At 38.7% G+C, this 19,247-nt stretch overlaps 1 protein-coding gene across 2 annotated transcripts in view; it reads left to right on the forward strand.

The window, feature by feature from the left end:
• The window catches only part of EXT2 (exostosin glycosyltransferase 2), a 72,760-nt gene that overhangs the window by 6,241 nt on the left and 47,272 nt on the right, over positions 1-19,247 (forward strand). For both annotated transcript variants that reach the window (XM_048948470.1, XM_048948469.1), the window contains exons 4-7: positions 1,064-1,180; positions 3,864-4,059; positions 7,364-7,503; positions 8,385-8,478. In XM_048948470.1, coding sequence (XP_048804427.1) covers positions 1,064-1,180; positions 3,864-4,059; positions 7,364-7,503; positions 8,385-8,478 — 547 coding nt within the window. The remainder of the gene's footprint in view (positions 1-1,063; positions 1,181-3,863; positions 4,060-7,363; positions 7,504-8,384; positions 8,479-19,247) is intronic.

Raw genomic sequence — 19,247 nt, forward strand, 5'->3', positions numbered from 1 at the left:
GTTGGTGACGAAGGACTAAAAGTATGATCAGACGTTTCAGGAGTCTCAGAAGAAGCTGGATGAGAGCATATTTTGGAATCAGATGATGTGTTCAGTGTGCCACCTGGTCACTGGGGATGAAATGTAACTGAAAAGCTGTTGGCCTCTAATCATTTGTTCAAAGAAGCTGGAATTGGGATAAGAGATAATAACACATTAGTTTCTTCTGGCACTGTGAATGGTGCGTTGCTTTCTTCTGTACACATGGTTCTCTTCTTTTTCTGAAAGCTCTTTCTCTCTATGTTATGAAAGGTTGTCCCATTTAGGAAAGGCCACAGACAGAGTCATCTCTCTAAAGAGTTAAAATTGATCTTAATTTATCCATCCTTGGTTATTCTCATGCATTCTAGCAGTGTCCCAAGCTGCCTCTACTCTTGGAGATTGGATTCAGAGCATACTGAGCTCTCGCTGTGGTGTGTTCTGCTTACAGCATTTCTTCTTGTGATAGGTGAAAAGAAACTTAAAAGTTTATGCAGTTGCTTTGAGAACAAAATGTAAACTAATTTTATTTGCCATAGAAGTCCTGAGTTGTTACAAGCTGACAAAATGCTGTATTTTATCTGGACTTGTACCCGAAATACAGCTTGTCTGACACTCTGAGAGCTGTGTTATGCACTGTTTTAGGGCAGGCATTGAGGAATATGTTAACTGATATAAATAATCAAGAAAGTATTTCCTTAAATTAAAATGGACTTGACACATGTAAGCTTGAAAAAATGTAGGGTGATTGTAATGACAGCAATAGATTCCATTTCCCTATAAGAATGCAAAAATGGTCCTTTCCTCAGTGATCATATGCCACTGCAAACATTCCACTGATGACTGTATCCAGTCTGGCAGTAAGCCTGGTTCAGGAAGGCTGAAGTGAATCTAAAAACTGCATGAAAAATTCCACTGACAGAAGTTGGGAGAAAAACTGTTATCTCAGTAACTGTTATTGCTGTTCTGGTAATGATAACCAGTAAATCATGCTCTGAGTCTGAATGATTTACATTCTCTGTTTATAGTCTCTTGTATTTTTCAGAGCTCTGCTAGCTGGTGGAGGCTTTTCCACGTGGACTTACCGGCAAGGCTACGATGTCAGTATTCCTGTGTACAGCCCTCTGTCTGCAGAAGTGGATCTGCCTGAAAGAGGACCAGGGTAAAGTGATTCCAATGAATTGGCAAAGTACATTGAATATTGCATGTGATATGGATACAAATAAAATACAAACATATCTGCTAGCATCTTGGCAGGCTGGGTCAATTTGTGTAAGTGTTGGGCTCATGTATGGCTCTTCTTGTTAAAATACGTGATGGTTCTGATGCTAGTAGCCTGGGCTAATCTGCCAGGGTGTGGGTTACCTATGAGCTGGGGGTATAGGGGAGATGATTCTGTCTTCCCACTTCAGAGACTAAAGTGTGGTAGGTGATAGTCTGACAATGTTTCTTGGTGATCCACTCCAGAAACTGAACTGTGAAACAGGACAACAGTGTTTCTAGCAGCATTAGATTCAATATACCTAGAATATATTTTCAACTTACAGAAAATAAATAAAAATAGTTGTTAATGTTTGTTTTTAAAGTTTAGGTAAAGCAGAGCTGTAATTCCAAGTAGCACTGATTCCCTAGTAAATTATACCTTCAGATCACTTAAGATACTTAAAAGCAAACTAATGACAATAAATTGTATATATAGCAAAGACAAAAGAAGCATTTTCAATAAGCCTTTTAATTACACAGCTGAAAGCTTCCCTGTAGCAGGTTCTTACCAGTGTTGTGGTTTAAAAGCTGAGCAGATTGAGGCAGTGGGGTAAATGTGCTCTTACTGATTATGAATCTCAAGATTGGAAACGCAGAAGCTTTAGGGATTTCTTCTAACAGCGTCCTCTAAAGAATACAGATTTATCAGAGTTGAAAACTGTTGTTGAAAGGGTGCTGCTGATAACAGACAAAAACTGGAGCTTTGGCTACAGTTGTCCCCTCTGGTAAGGGCAACATTCTTGCTATTGCTCTGGGCTGCTCCAGAGCAAGGAATCATAGTTACAGAACAAAGCTGTACAGTAGAAATTTATTTTATCCACACACATTATGTTCTTGTTTATAATGCTTCTGGACCTGGCAGGTGTAGGGACACCTGGTTGAATCCTAACTGATTCGTCACGTCTCAAGTATTATGGCCCAATGTAGACTGAGAGCATGCTTTGTATTTCTATCTGGAAGGTATAAACATGATCATAAGTTTCAGCATGTGTAGAATCTGTTGCAGAGAGAGATGCTGTCATACTGGTTGTGTCCATATAGTCAACCAAATGCTGTGTCAGCCCATTTTTGATGGGAGGTTTGTGTTCTCAAACACACACAACTTTTTGTGAGGAGCAGACTGCAGTCTCCAGAGTACCATCTAGCGGCCAGTTAGCGTTACTAATTGAAACATTCACAGGTTTCTTTGCTTTATGCTGGAAGACAGTGACAAGAGAACAAAGCTCAGGTTCAGGCTTGATTGGGATAAGTAATCACATTCCATTACACTGAAGTGTTATTGCCTGCTAGCTGCAATCTACTTTCTTTTGTAACAAGATTTGATAGCTGGGTTTGGGTGTCATAGGATGATGAAGGTTTAAAGGCAAAATTTGATTTTAAACGCCCAATCAATCCCACACAATCTTTCACTGGTCGTAAACGTCCATTATCACTAGTGTGTGGTGGCATTTCCTTTTTTAAAGGCAAATCCTATTTTTGTTCCTCTTACAGAGTTGAACAGAGAGTTTGTGATTTACTGGCCTTTTGAGTTGGATAATTTGAAATATTTTAAATCCAACTCTGCAAGAAACATATGTTCTTTAAAACTGTTTGTAGCAAGATGGTAGCAGCTGCAGGCTTAGGAACAAGAGTGGCTTTAAAAAAATTCTGTTCAAGTCTTCTCTGCTAATTGGATCCGCTGAAGTGGCCAGCAGGGAAATAAGTAAAAGAGGTGAGAAGAGCAGCAGGAAAGGTCTGACTTTATAAAGTGTGTGTTTGTGTGTGTTTTCAAAGCTGTAAATTAAAAATAGTATCATGTGGAGCAGAATTGGAATCCTAAGTTCAGGCCGCCTATTTCCTGCGTTATTTTGGCTGCGTGAGGGCACGCTCTCACTGCGTGTTCCCTCGAATGGGAAGCAGTAGAGTAGTTTGACTTATCCGATCTGCTTAAAAAAAAAATCAGACTAAATGAGTATAACATTTGTGTGACATGATATATTCCAGCATTAACAAATCCCATTTTTTAAAGAGAGAGCTTCTAATCTGTCATTGTTGTTGTGTGTTTTACCTCCAGGTCTAATTAAAGCTGTGAAATAATTCAGTGTTGAAGCACATCTTGAATATTCGTGGTTTTGGGATGTGGTAGGACTTAAGAGGGAATAAGATCAGACAGTTCAGCATTTTTTTTCCAATTAAAATTGATAAAAGAAAAATAATATGGGAGGGGAAAGCAGTAGCAGCATTCTGTGTCCTGTCTGCTTTGTAACAGTGCACAGACATCAAGCATCAGTAGCAAGCTGTTTTATTATGTAGACAAGTAACATTAATCTCAATTTATAAAAGAGGTTATAATGCAAGTGCCTATTCATACAAGCACTTTTTCTGTGTATGATTTTATTTGATATTGTAAATAATGCTAAGTCATTTAATATCAAAAATTTAATTATATTGCATTCTTTCCTGCATTGTCTGAAAATCCAATTTTGGCACTATGTCTACATTTAGCAGAATGAGATTAACTTTTCTAGAGTGGAAGGGGTGTTGCCGAGCACCTTGGAAGTAAACTTGCATTGCTGTCAAGTAAACTAGCTGTGTTTTCTCAGTCCCCGCAGGTATTTCATTCTGTCATCTCAAATGTCTCTGCACCCAGAATACCAGTCTGAGTTGGAAGCTCTTCAGGCTGAGAATGGGGAATCGGTGCTGCTCCTTGACAAATGTACAAATCTGTCAGATGGGGTCCCTGCTGTTCGCAAACGCTGTCACAACAATCAAATCTTTGATTATCCTCAAGTGCTTCAGGTAAGACTGTCTCTTCTGCAGATTTCTCTTTCTCTTGGTGACTGTCTTAGCTGTGGAGCTGTTCCTAGTTAGCCCTGATAGAGAACTTGCTTATATTTCATTTAATGTTCTGCAAATGCACAGTTCATTAGATGAGCTGGGATGTTATATCCCAACTTTATTCTGATTTTTAAGGGAATGAAGAACCGTGTACTCAAGCTGGTATAGAGGATACACTGCAGTCTGAAATACTGCTTAAGTGTAACAACTTAATGGGGTTGGTCATGGTGGTTGTGGTAGTACACGATAACATGGTGTAAACTTAAATAAGGATGTGCAGATACCACAAAATCCAGCTGTAATGAGAGGTGAAAATTTTGAAGGTCAGGCAAAATTGATTGCTTTAAAACTAGGGAAGAACTTTAGAATCTACACCTCCAGAATGACTGGTAAGGTGGCCTTCAGTAGGCATGAGTTTGAAATTGATTTCTTAACGATTCTTCGGGTCTTGTTAGATCGAGCTTAGAGCAGTGGCCTGCTTTGTTAGTTGCAGGACAGATTAAAATGAACTTTGCAGAGCTTACGTATATATTTATTTTGGGGGGGAAAAAAAGACTGCTACAAATACAGTTCATCAGGTTGCATTTTTTGTATGCAACTTAGTAGTTAAACTCTACAAAATACTCTCTGTAGACACAATGGACTGAGCTAGAAGACTTGTCAGCATGCAACTATGAAAATATCTAGGTGAAATGTGTTTGATGGCCTTGGCCCAACTTCCAGAGGCCTTTTGATGTGTCAGTGAAGATAAAACTAGGTAGCGTTCTCAGACCCCTGGGTCTCTTGGCAATTCTCTAACAGAGAGGTGCTTTGGCATGTGGTGTGGTGAAGTGAGTTATGCCATAGGCCACTGTGCTCTGTCTGTGGCCACCAGCACATAATTTGTCTTTGAACTTCAACAAATGATGATAAAATAACAAACAGGCTGAAGAAAGGCAAAGTTTCCACCCCTCCTGTTATGTTTTGAAGGAAATATGTTTAAAATTCCTTGGGGAGGGGGGGGAGAGGGAGAGGGAACAACGGGTCACAATGAGTCCTAAACTTCCAATCAAAAGGGGAGGAAAAAAATCTCTTTGCTGTATTTCTTTAAATACTGACTGGATAGCTCAAGGATAGCAAGTCAGAGGATCTGTATCTATATCTTGCTATGTATTATTTTATATCTCTGAAGAGAGCTGGCACATGCAGAGATTGTTAAAATACTTTCCTTAGCAGAGCCCTGCATCTCCCTTTGGAATGTCTGGCTGATAACAGTGGTGATGTGAGGAGATGTATTTATAGTAACCTTTGTCTAGACAGGAAAAATGGTTATCTGGGCAGATGAGCATCTGTGTCCACATCTGGGCTCTTCTTTATCTTCCCCACCCCCTTCTCCCAGACCTTACTAGGATTTCTTCCACCTGTTTCTTTGTGATCCAGCAAGTGAATGGTTAAAGTGTGTTTGTTCTCTCTGCTCCTTCCATTTTCCCCCACCCTTCTTTTCCTTCTGTTCTTGTCTGGGAGTAGGGGAAGGAGGAAGCCTGAGGACTGATCCCTGTTCATCCTTTCCAGCACTGCCTGTACAGATTTTTTTCTAGCCAGGCTCTTGGACTTCTGGATTGCCTCCTGTTAGCACTCTTCTCTTGGTCAGGATTCTCAGACTCTTCAGTACTCTACAAATATGAGCACAAGGCTCACAATTGCACTAGGAAGCGAGTGAAGATCCAGCAAATTCTGTTGTATTTCCTAGTTTCATTTTCATGTTTTTCTACCCTGCCTTCCTGGCTCCTTTTCATCAGGCCACAGAATGTTAACTGGAAAGATATTTTCTTATCTGTGCAAGCCCTTGTGTCAACTTTGATTTCTCTTTCTTAGATTTGGCAATAATACTGACTTGGAGTTTTTCTTTGTAGAGCTAAACCCTCTAAGTATGTTTTTTTTGTCATCTTGAATCTGTAGCAAGTTTCCTCAGTAATGTTGAAGTGAACTAAATACCGTATCTGCAGCATAGCCAAGATACCTTCTCTGCTGGAGTTTCAGCTTGTGGCTTTTCATCTTGTGTGCCGTGGGCATGAATAAGCTGCTAATATTCTTTTTTGTGGAATCTTTTTATATCTTTGAAGCTCCCTTTAGCCACCTTCCTCCCATTTGTACCCCTTTGGAATAAGTAGTCTTGTTGAGTCTTGTTGGTCACGCTCTTGAGATAAGTTATCATACTTCTTTTCCCTGGAAGTGCATTGCCTAAAACTAAATATGCTGCGATGTCTGGAGTTCTGCAATACTGAACAGAGTGAGAGATTACTGCCATTCTCTTAGATTGTGCTTCTTTCTACATTCTTTTACAACCTATGGTGGAGCGATTTAAATTTTTTTTTTTCCAGTAGCATAACATTGTTGTTGCACATAAATATTCTTCATACCTTTTGTATGAAATATCCTTCTCTGCAAAATGCAAAACATAGCCCATTATTTCATGCTCTACATTTGTGCTGTTGATTTTTACCTAAATGTTGAAGGCTATATGTGTATTTTTAGTCATTTTCTCCATGTAGTGTCAAACTCTAATCTTGTTATCCATTATGTTTCTTAATCTTCCAAAAAATGTCAACCATCACCACATATAATAAGTAGTGTAGTCTTAATTTTGCTCCTCCCTTAACTAAGAGACATTTTGGATGCTGCAACCAGGATAAATTTTTTTTGAACTCTTGATTCATCACTTTGTTTTTACCTGTGAGCCACTGCTAACTGCTTTTTATGTAGAATTCTGTAACTATAAAGCCTCTAAGGGTTTTATCAATCTCATGATATTTTTTTTTAATTTCCGTATGAAAATATCAGATGCTAAGTGCATTTTAAGATTGCCTATGAAATCTGTTATGTCCCTGTTATCCTTTTAGTGGAAAAAGTTGGTTTGGCATTGTACATTTTGCACTTGATAAGTTCGCACTGCTTTTTGCTCATCTTGCTATGCCAACTTTCAAACTTATTTTTTCCACCTGAATTTTCTCAACTAGAATTCTGAAATTAGAACATTAAAGTAAAGCTTAGAATAATCTCGTTAGCTGATTTCTCTGCTTTCCACTTAATATTTATGAGCCACTTGTAGATAAACTTGAATTTATTGGTGACTCAGAATACATTGGTAGCGCAGTGCAAGTGCAAGCCTGTTTTCCTTTTGCCTTCCCCCCCCGACAATTTAAAGGGCATATATGTACATACCTACTTCAACTCTAACACTGTTCTTTTTTCCCTCATCATTGTGTTGGGTGTCATTTGTTGACAGGAAGCTACATTCTGTGTTGTTCTACGTGGAGCCCGCCTCGGACAGGCTGTACTGAGTGATGTTCTTCAAGCCGGCTGTGTCCCAGTCATTATTGCTGACTCCTACATCCTGCCTTTCTCTGAGGTTCTGGACTGGAAGAGGTTTGTACCATAACTGCTGTACATCCAGTTTGCACCTAAGAGACATCCATTGTATTCAGTGATTTGAGTGAAACCGCTGTAATAAGTCAAAAGCACTGGTAGTTACAGTGAAGAGAATACTGAATAAGATAAATGTGGTCTTGGCCTTTGATGTATTCATGTATTGAGAACAAGAGAGGAAAACAAAGGAGGCAGAGTTGATTGAGCTGTTTGTTTATCCTGTAGCCAATGATGTCTTTTCCAAGGCAGACTAGCTTTGTTTTCTTAAGCTTGCATTTAATGATGACTGATCTGCATTTAGACTCTTAAGAACAGAATGTGCCAAAAAATGGCATCATCTGGATGCTTAATTTATTATACTTTATCATGATTCTTAAGTTCATTTGAGACTGAAAAGCATATTTATTTTGCAGTTGTGTACACTGTGTTAAGAGTTTAGATTTTTTTTTTCCATATGTGCACAATGTTCAGTTATGTGATCTTAGGATAATACATACAAAATTACTAGTTAGTATGCATAACACTGTAAGTGCTATCAGTTGTCACTCTGAAAGATCGAAGGTGTCAGTGAGTCAGTGGCAGTCCAGGGATGGGATTTCAGGAATTCTGTGTCTCCGTCCCTTCCATATTTTCTAAATTGATTTGCAGATCAGTCCATAGACTTCTGTCGTGTCATCTGTAGGCAGGCTGGCTGTGGTCATGAGGGAGTTGCTACAGAATAATAAGTTACACTGGGACAATACTGCTTATTTCTACTGATATCTTCTGAGCACATCATATTAGATGTGGAACAAGTTTCTGTGTTAAAAGAGCTGTTGATCTCTTTTAATGTGGAATGTACTTTTTCTCATCTTACTGTTTTTCTGGTTGTTTGCTTATAGGGCCTCTGTAGTCATTCCTGAAGAAAAAATGCCTGAAATGTACAGTATTCTGCAAAGTGTTCCCCAACGACAGATTGAAGAGATGCAAAGACAGGTAAAATAATGAACTGTATTTAGATTATCCTTTATTTGCAGTTAATGTGGGTTTATGTCTGCCTTACTGTGTAATTTGTTGGAATGCTGAGGCATTGATTGTTCTCTCATGTTAATATTTTGATTATTCTACCTTCTTTCTTTATGCTCAGCATATGCATTCACCATTATTTTTCAATATTTTATCTTTACCCTTCACTGATGCAGCTAAATCTGTTAAACAGCAGCTGTTGAGCGGTACTACATTATCCTTCAGGTCAGGAAGTTAAGAATACTGCATGTGATTGCAATTGCAGAAGAACACTTGAGTAGGCAGATTCCAGTTACTCAGATTGGAATTTCACCAACCTATTTTAATTTACATGCTATTGTGAAATATATTATAGGATTCTCAGTATCCACAGTGATCAAAGCCTCCCCATCCTGGGTTGCAGCACATCTGAAATTGAAACTGATGTTTTGACAACCTGCTTTTTCATATGAAGATTTTTACAGTGGGTGGGGAATGCATGTTCCTACCAATCCAGTCAAACTAAACTTTCAGAAACTTCTTTCTTGTTTTCCTTTCTGCTTCCTAATACACACTGGGCTGGAGGCTCTGCCTGAAGGCAGACTTAATACCTACTCTAATTTATTAACATGTTTTTGATGAAATTATAGCATATATGTATTTTTTCTACATAGTAACTAAATTGTCTGAAAGACAGTATTTGAGTCTACCTGTGTCCCAGGAGCTTTGTCTTGTAGATAAATTTTAATCCTCCAAAATGTGAGGGATATATCAAGTGAAAAATGTTTTAAATATTTTAACTAAATTGATGATTGCTGTGAGAGGGAGACTTTACTTATTTTGTGATTTGAAGAGCAGAGATCTTAAATTGTCCAAACTTGTGATTGAATTCTGTGTAGTTGGAGGCAAAAGAAACTATTTCGCTCCAGCTGATGCTGATTCTTGTTTGTTACTGTCAAAACTTTGCTTCTGTGGACACAGCCATCATCAGCTCCTTTAACTCAAGAGCTCGTACATATCAACACTGAACAGAATTGGCACTGTGAGGGTTTTCATGGTGTGAAAAGTTTTGTTGTCAAATTACATGGATTCAGCCATGTTCTTCTGATCGCTGTGCTATATGGATCACATTTTGGGGCCAGAGATGAATACAGTAAGATGTTGGCATGTATTGTAAACGCATAACTAGGATCTGTAATCCTCGTCACCTTATTGGCATGATAGATGTTTAGTGCATGATGTTTAGTGCATGGTAGGGGGCTTCTGGTTTTGTGATGAGGAGCTGAGGCAAAGAATAATTAAGTGCTGGGTATGTGGGGAAAAAAGTAAACCACTTGATTTCAGATGACTTTTAAAGATGCATGGGATTTCTGTATTCAGATTTCTCCACAGGCTTTGGAGATGTTTCTGAAATCCCTTTGCATGTCACTGATGAAGTCATCTTCTGTGTGATTCTTGTAAAAGGTGGCCCAAGGCATGGTTTCTCAGGCTGTGGCCTGTAATACTAGTGTAATTGTTTCTACCTAGGCAGTGCTAAAATTTGCATAGTTACGTTAATAATGGATATGGGTGAAGAAACTACTCTGAAATGTAGTTATATTTCATGCCTGAGATTTTTTGCCAGCTTGACTTCTCTGTTCTGAGTGTCTGCAAATATCGTATCAGCCATCAGGGGTCTCCTTTCTCTTTAGTCCCTACAGACAAATGAACTGTTTTGGTAGGGCCCATTGGCAGCACTAATTTGCTGCAGAGAAGTGCAGAAGTAGCTTCATAACTGCAACTCCTAGAAACAATATTTTGCTTGATTTTTCTTGTTTTTCTGTGACTTGAACATAAAAATACTAACGCAGGGGTCTTTAGCCTGATAAAACTAGAACTGACATGAATAGTTCATGAAAGCATACATTGATTTTCTTGTCCGTTTTACTAATGTCATAAAATAATCAGATCAAGATAATATTCTCCTACAGAGAAGGTGCTTTAAACAGTAAATTTAAAGTGTGAAATCAGGAAACTTCACTAGTTTGTATATTTTTCTCTTTCACTTTTCCCTTTGCATTCACAATATATATTTCTCAGATGCTTTGTAGCAAACCAATTAAGCAACCTTAATTCAAGTAAATTATCTGTATCATTGGTAACTCCTGAATTTAAGCTAAAATAGAAGATATTTAATAAGCAGAATATGATATTGGTCTGTTTCTGGAGAGAATTTTGTGAACTGTAGGTGGTTTGTACTGGTCACTGTCATTGGATCCAAAACATCACTGAATATAACAGAAACACTGATTCAATTGACTGGAGGTGAGAAGTACCTCTAAAGCTTGCTCTCACATCTTGATGAATTTAGTTGGGAATATAGTTTTATGTTTTGGTGTTGAGAATACTGCGATGAAATTATAAGGTCTGTCTTCCTCTTGTCTTCCTCAATTTGTTTCTGACTGTATACTGAGAATACTTGAGCATGTTATCCATATGTTTCATGCACTGTCAGCACTATTTACAAGGTGGAATCTCAGTCTAAGTACCTGTGAAATTCCCTTGCTGTACGTGGTTCTATGTCCTAGAAATCTCATATGGTGAAAAGCTACTTATGGACTGATATTGTGCTGACTACCAATAACTTGATTGCTTTTCCTCATTGATAAATGTGCAGTAATATTCCACCTGTGCTACAGATTTGTTTCCTTCCTCCTCATCAGCCTCACAATAGGGAGCAGTTGCATGTCTTACTTACTCTCTTACAATTTGAATGACTCAGGAAAAAAAAAAATGTTGTAGGGTGTTTTGACTGGCCAAAATACCCAGCCAGTTTTTTTCAATGTCTTGACTTTATTTCTGTGACAGTGTACAGGGACAAAGCAAAAAAGATTCATAGTCTAAAGATGAAATGATGCTAGGAGGTGAGAGAATTTAGAATTGGAATGAAACTTCTGAAGAGACCGGTGCTTAGGCTAGTTCAAAAGGATATATATACAAATGTTGGTTGGTTGTTTTTGTTTTTTTTGTTTTTCCAGGTTAAAATAGACTGACTGCTTTTAGGGAGTAAAGTATTTTTTGCTTTGTTTTTGGCACTTTAAGCCATGCATCTGCTGAAGTAAAGAAGACACTTTAAGATAAGCCACTGCAGTATATAGGAACCCGTACTCAAAAAGATTTTCTTGCACTTTGTACACTGATCCATGAGCATCAGAAAGTACTGTCATGGAAAGGATTTAATGCAGGTGCTTTAGATTTGGAGCTACCTGCGAGGATGTACTGCAGGTATGACCTGGGCTGTGATTTCCTATAGAACAACTTCATTTGTCCAGTTGCTTCGTAAGGCAGTGTGTAGTATCAGCTCAGAAAAAGAGTAAATGTCATTTAGTGATTTGAACAGAGCTTACTGTGTGGGAAATCTTGCAATTATACATGGTTGTATTGAGTTCTCTGAAGATTAACCATGTTAACATATGCTTTTACTGTTTGAACTTGTGGAACATTTTGTTGTCAACAATTCCTGATTTGATTTCCTAGAAACTGGAAGCTAACATGTTTTAGTTCTCCAATGCATTGAGCATCAGAAAAAAGTCCCCACTGCTTGAGCTTCTGAAGTTAATAGCAGTCTGGATGAAATCTGCCCATCTTTGGGACTGCTGTCTTGTCTCCTTTGTACAGTAATGTTGTCATACTCGTTTTCTTTGAAGCTTCCTTGAACAGTCCCCCTCTCACAAGTAGTTCCATATGGAATCTGAAATACTGGCTGAAATGCCCAGAGGCAAGTTGATGAGCAACTCAGCTGCACTGCTACTGACCCAGCAGACTTGACACTACATCCTTATGCTTTCATTTTGCCTGCACCACAAAGCAGCACCCACTTAATAGCGAAGTCCTAGAAGTGGAGTGATAAGAAATAGAAGTGAATGTTGTAGATGTGTGTAATAGAGTGAGAACAGAAGTTTCTTTGTCCTGAACAGTAGGACTGACATAGGTGGGAAGAAAAGGCAAAAATAAACTTGGCTGATGTCTGCTTATCCCATGCCTTGTATAGTTTCCCTGTCAGCTAAGGTATTTCTAACCTGTTGCTTTGAAAGTCTGCTAATCTACAGAAACATACCTCAGTACTGTCATTGATACAGAAATGTCTTCAACTTGTATAACAGTTTTCCACACCTTAAATCTGACCATCTTCATTTTATCCCCTTTCTTTTTCTGAAATAAATGTCCCAGCATACAGGTGTTTTGTTAATGTTTTTCCCCATTGAATATCAGCCTACTTGGAAGTCTTTTAACACAGAAAGCCTCATTAAATTAAGAGATCAGAATATGAAAATAGTCAAGTGTTGGGAATAGAAGAGTCGTTCCTTCATTTATTTAGATGTTCTTTCTTGGAAAATGGTTTTCAGGTAAAGAGATTATTTTCCAGAGAAGGCTTAGTGTGTTCTTTAGTGACTTTGTAACACTTTTCCACCTTCCAGAAGTAAAACTTTTGAATTAATATCCAGTCTGGAAGGCAGAATGACTTCATGTATTCTAACAGTACAAGAACAAAGAGCTAGCTAGAGCTCTTGAAGGAAGGAAGTCTCTTCATCCTGGTTTCCTGAGGAAACAAGGGCATGATCATAGTGTCTGAATGCTGTTTCGTTCCACTTTGGATTTCTGTTGTTGTCTGATTTCTTCCAATCTCACTTTGTGGTGGAAATCTTGGAGATAAGAAATTCCACAAAATTGTATAACTTTGTGCAAGGTAAGCATCCTGGAATCACATTACTTTTAAGGAAAAACTTGCAGCTCAAGCTCATAGCAAAAGCTCTTTGCACATCCTCCTCATGAATGGCTGTTCTTTGGGAAATATTTTATTTGGAAATAGTACCTCCTTAGGCCAAAGAAGCTAGAGTACAGCACAACTGAATGATAAGTGACAAATGAAATTCAGTGTAGATTTAAAAAGGAATATTTGTGCAAGGAAGAATAGCTCTCATATATGCAGTTTTGGCCTCTCAGCTGGGTGCAGTCATTTGAAAGAGTTCTTATAGCTATGATAAGCAGTTCAATGAAAATACAAGTTCCATGGTCAGCTGTGATTAAAAAAAAATGACGAAGAATTTTTATAAAAGAGGTAGAGAACACCACAGAATAAATCTGTTGAATGCCTGCACCCTTAATAGGCTGCAGTAGTTACAGTTCTCCCATCTGGATGAGAGCAGGGGCAATGAGAATTTTCATGAGAGGATAATCAAGTAGTCCAGACTCTTCATCTTGAACATGAATGATAGGGGATAAGATAGCGAGCTAGAATATAGTGCCATGCGTAAAGTGAATGGCCAAGACTACTCACTGTTTGATACAATTTCATCTGACATGCCCTAGGATTTTACTATTGAGAATCTGTTCTATTAAAAACATGAGAGGAGATGGCCTTGTCACAGAACTTCAGTGTAGTCTGTGGGACTTGTTGCTTCAGTACCTTGTGAGTGAAGGATTTTAATCAGCTTAGGGGAGTGAATGAAAAAATCCAGGGAAGGAAAATCAATCGAGATGAATGCAAAGACAGGAACTTCCTAAGCCAGAGGACATAAGTTGCAAACTTATGGCAGTTAGAGAGTACTTAGGAAAGTGGTGGCTTGTGCCTGGGATGCCTGTAGGTGAGAGCTCCTACCTGCTGCAGACTGCTGTCAGAACGTGGGAACAGCTGGATGCGTTGCAGCTGATCCAGCTTCAGGGCTCAGATTTGCCAGAGACCTTGGTTCTGTGTTGCCTTGTGGAATAACTTCTGCAGATTTTCAGTGTGCTTTTCTTTTGAAAAAAAAATGTATCTCCACTTCAGTGACTGTCAGGCACTTCAGTGACAAAAAATCTTGATTGTGATGTCTGTTTTCCTCCTTTGCGTAAATCAGTAACTCACTTTCCTGAAGTCCCTCAAGGTATTTTCCTCAAATAATGGCAATATGACATTCTTGATTTTGATTAATTGTTTAGATGATTCCAATCTTTTGTCTTTTCAGCCTAGGTAGACAATTAAAAGCTCATAAAAGATACAAGTTTAGTTTTTAAATAAAGTGCAATTTAAATAATATAATAATCAAGGGAAGTTAGGAATAGGAATCATATATTTTGCAGTGTTTTTTCCCACAGTCAGAATATCTGGACAAGCTATTATGTTTTTTGTGGTGCCTGTGCCATGTCCCACAGCCCTGACTTAAAGAAAATTTCAGACTCCAGGTCAAGCAGAGCTGAAGACACATCCATAAATCAATGACTTGTTTTAGTGCCACGTTAAGACAACATGAGTGGCTGGCTTTTCTGACCCCTCCTCCCTTTCATTTAATGTACTTCTTTGGCTCTTCTTTAAAGAGGGCTCTGCAGAGTAATTTCAGCTCTTATCAGCTTGCTGACAGCTATATGAGCCTTTCTGCTGGCTCCAGGCAATGAGTGCAGGCGCGTGAAATTTCCCATTCTTCAAGTGAAACAGTCCTGGATAGAGTTAAGGCAAATGGATGGTGGAATTCTCTTGTGGGTGGTACAGCTCACATGAAGGAGGTGGGATTTAGTTCTTATTAATCAATTAATCAGAACCTCATTTCAGTATCTAAACACTGGAAGTTCTTCAAGTATGGTTAGGTTTTACAACTCTTTTAGTGAGAATGCTCAACTTCCAGCTGCTGCTCTTTCCCTGAGAGGGGACAACTTCTGTCTCGGGTTCTTTAGACTCATCATTATCAAATTTAAATGAACTTTCATCTGTCTGCCATTTGTAGCATTTTAAGGAGTGTGATGGGAGAGGCTAACCCTGCATTAATCCTCCCAGAGTGCTTCAGTGGAGCTCCAGGTCCCCCATAAATGTCAGACCTGGACAATTTGCCATCTTATCAGATGCAGTGAAGTTAGCTGCAGCCCTCTCACCCCTCCTCCAGAGGAAAGATTTGTTGCTGCAAACAGCAAAGGAAAGAGAAAACTTTTTCCTGGATTACTGCCAGAGTCACCAGGGGAGTTGTAGAATCCTTGGCATTTGTGTATGAGACTTTCATTGCTCCCCCCCTGCCCTTCACTTGCTGTAGCGAGTATTCTTATCCTAGACTTTTTTTCCTATTGTTTCTTCTGCCATTACTTTTTTGAACGAAGAAAACTGTTTTTAATCTTGCTTTATTACAGAGTGGGCTTCATGGCATAGCTGACAAAGAGCTCTGAAAACTGAGAGCCGTCAACACCATATTGAGTAATTTCTCTAGGATGCAGTTGTGGTGCTTTAGTATCTAGGTTTGTAGCCTCTGAACAAAAAAAGGTTAAACTTGAACTGTAGAAGCAAAATAATGCTATTTTAAGACTCAAAAAAAAAAAAAAAAAAAAAGTTTGTCTTTATGTTTTTGTAAAGTAGGCCTGTGGTACTTACCCCTTGCAGATCACTATACACAGCTTGAATATCCTGCAGAAAACCCAGGTGATCCAAAAATTGGAGAAGCGTGAACTTCTTTTAAAAGTGTATTAGAGAGTGGTTTGTTTTGTACCAATAAAGTAGCTAGCTATACATGATTAGTTGTTCCACTGGTTCTCACTACTCTCTGTTCTCCCTCTGCATAGTCTATATCACATCACACTTCTTTATCAAATTTCCTTGCTTCTCTAAACCTTTCCTTCGTTATTCAAACTGTTATAAGGATGTAAATGCTCTGTATTACTGTAGTATTTGCATTTGAGTGTGTTAAACGCTAATAGTAAATACAACTTTGTCTTGGATCCATTTTCATGATGAGTGGATAGAGATATAAATAACTTTCCCAAGGTCAAACTACAGTGTTAATAATGGAACTTAAAAGTCTTGGATCCAGTTTTAATGACTACATCAAATGTATCTTGCAACACAGTGGAAATGTTTGGCTTTAAGTTACAAAGGCTTTGCATGTTCTGTAGAGGCAACCTGCTGCCAGATAATCTTTAAATACCTTTTCCTTTAGTCTTCCTAAGTTGTGCAGATGTATCTAAGAGCTACTTAGATGTCTGTGTGTGTATCTTTGTTAGGACTGAAGAAGTGGACTGTGCTAGAAATATACTGTAATGCCTTTTAGCTGACAAGCAGTATAACTTGTATTATATACTTGTGAGGGTTGGTTCTTTCCTCTTGTTAAAGTGCTGTTAAGCTTCAAAAATAGTTTCCTGCAACTCGACTCAGCTGGGTAAGGGAATTCTAGTCTCACAGGATCCATGGAATACATCATCTCTGTTCCCTCACACAGCACAGTCTACTGTAAGATGCTTCCCAACACTGTAGCAAACAGTAACAGGAAAATGTCAATGGTCCTTGGTTGAGATACTGGTTAAAAACTTTCCTGATCCTGAATCTGGTGATTAGGTTAAGCCTGAGAATGAGTGAAAAACCTGTTAACCAATTGTCTGAAATACTTCAGTAAGCTAGCAGCACCAAACCTGGGCTGTGCACTCTTCCTCTTACTACTCATTTGTTTCTGATCTATTGCTACCTGTGTTTAGCAACCAGTGCTTTATGGAATCCCCTGAGAATTGAGTTCCATCTCTTGCAGATGCTACGTTACATATCTGTCAAGAGGGGAACAATAGCTACTTCCTGACACTCTTACTAATACAGAATGAATAGTCAAACACAGGTCAGCGGTGTACTTTCCATCTTTATTTTGAGATAGCAGGGACTCTGTGAAGAGACTTCATGCTTATCTTTATGATTACTTTTTTTTTTCTCCAAACTCCACTTCATGTAGTAAGGAACATTCCTCTTGTAGCACACTATTTCAGATGTTCTCCAAGATTAAATGAAAGACTTTAGTTGGTGTCTATCAACTCTTTTGTTTATGTAAAATTATTTTCAACCCCTTTCCTTTGCAATGTGACCATCTGACAGTGTTAACACAGCCAGCAATTATGGAGTCACAAAGGATGAAGTGTGTTTACACAGCTTAAGGTTATGTCACTTAATTTTTAAGATGTTGAGGAAGAAGTCAACACCAAGTTGTAAACTGATTTTTTTTTCCTATAGATGCACAGTGGGGAAAAAAAAAAAAAAATGACACGACTACGAGTCCTTCAGGTTTTATCCTCATAGAATTTAGTAAGACACATTTGTATTGAATCAAAGCAAGCAGTAATGCTCACTTAAAATTGCTCAGTGTTTAGAACTGTTTGAGCGGGGTATATATATGTTTATGCTCACTTAAAATAGAGCTATATAGCTTACAGGAAACATGAAAACGTGTCTTCATCAAAAGGACATGTTCTTCCTCATACAGGGCTTAAGCTCTGAAGTGAGGTATGCACTGATTTTTGAATGCTATAATGTGGTGGTAACTCTACCTAGATCATTTTTTTTCTTGCTTCAGAAAGCTGTCCTTTCATGTGTGTGATTGGCATTGGGCTTGCTTTATGTTTAAATTCTCTAATCAAGGGAATTTAAGCTTCTATTCTCCCAGCATTAGTACAGCAGTCATGGGAAATATCAAACAAGACAGATCTTGTTGCAGCAGTTGACACAAATAAAAGCGCTTGTGCTTTTATTTATTTATTTTTGATGCTGGATGCTGATTAAAAGTTTCCAAGCATCCTTTAGCCATGTTACAAAGCCAACCAGCAGAGAACAGGGCAGCTGCTGAGAAGGGGAGATGCTAGTGGACGTAGGACAAGATCGCAGTGGGAAGCGTCAGTGTGTGTAACTCAGAAAGCTGGGAAAGGTGTAAACAGATCCCCAATTTATCTGTAGAGTGGGCTCTCCAAACACTGTTTTATTGGCCAGTGGCTCCTGCTTTACTAACCTCTAACCTCCACAATACTCAGAGGTGCTGCCCACCAGCCAGCCTTGTCTTTGAACCCCCCTTGGCTCCTGCCACCTCAAAGGCTTGCAGTCAGATTCCTGTGTTTTGCTGGGGACCTCACCTCTCAGCAGGATGCCTGCAGCAGGGAAAACTGATCCACCCTGAGAACATAGACATATTTGAAGGCAATACCACTGGGACTAGAAACCTATTGCTTTCAGTTTCAGGAGCTGTCCATCATTTGTCAAGAAACGCAGCTAAAACATTCCTGCAGCCCCCAAATTTTGGACATAGTGTAGTTGAACATTCTCTACAATTGCATACACATATTTGTTCTCTATTCTTTTCTGGACTGCTGTAGAATCAATGGTAGCATAAACCTAAGTTACCACTGTTTGGTTTCATGCAGTTAACAGGGAGTGTACGAAGGACCAGCTGTTGTAGAAAGGATGATACGCACACCCAAGTCATTTTGTCTGCTCCTCAGGTTAGGTATGCCTGCCCCTTCACAGTAACAGCCTGTTGAAATTGGAGTCATTAGAGAGCCTTACAAAATCTTGGAAACTGAAGGGAAACTGAACTGATTGTCTTTACATCATTATCAATGACTACACAGATATCTAGAAACCAGTTGAGCATCTGTATTATTCTCTCATATCTGTTATGACAACACATCTTGACTTGTAAATAGGAGGACAGCGCTGAACACTCTTTGTGAGCAAAGGGAATGGAATAAATGGTGGTTATTTTTGCATCATGCTGTTTTAAAGCTCTAAGTGCTTCATTAATCTGAACTTTTTTTTTTTTTAAACCTGCTCCTTTCTTTACTGATTGTCTCCCTGCTTTGCAACAGTATTCCCAATTACAGCTGAGATTGAATGGGTTCTGTGCTGCTCATAGCATTGATATCCATTTCTTGATTCCATCATTGAAATTTATTTTGACAATGGCTTTATAGGGTGCCAGGGCAGAAAAATCAGGTTTCCTGGCTCGTGCAATGTTGCCTTC

Source organism: Lagopus muta, chromosome 6 (assembly GCF_023343835.1).
Source record: "Lagopus muta isolate bLagMut1 chromosome 6, bLagMut1 primary, whole genome shotgun sequence".
Classification (NCBI taxonomy): domain Eukaryota; kingdom Metazoa; phylum Chordata; class Aves; order Galliformes; family Phasianidae; genus Lagopus; species Lagopus muta.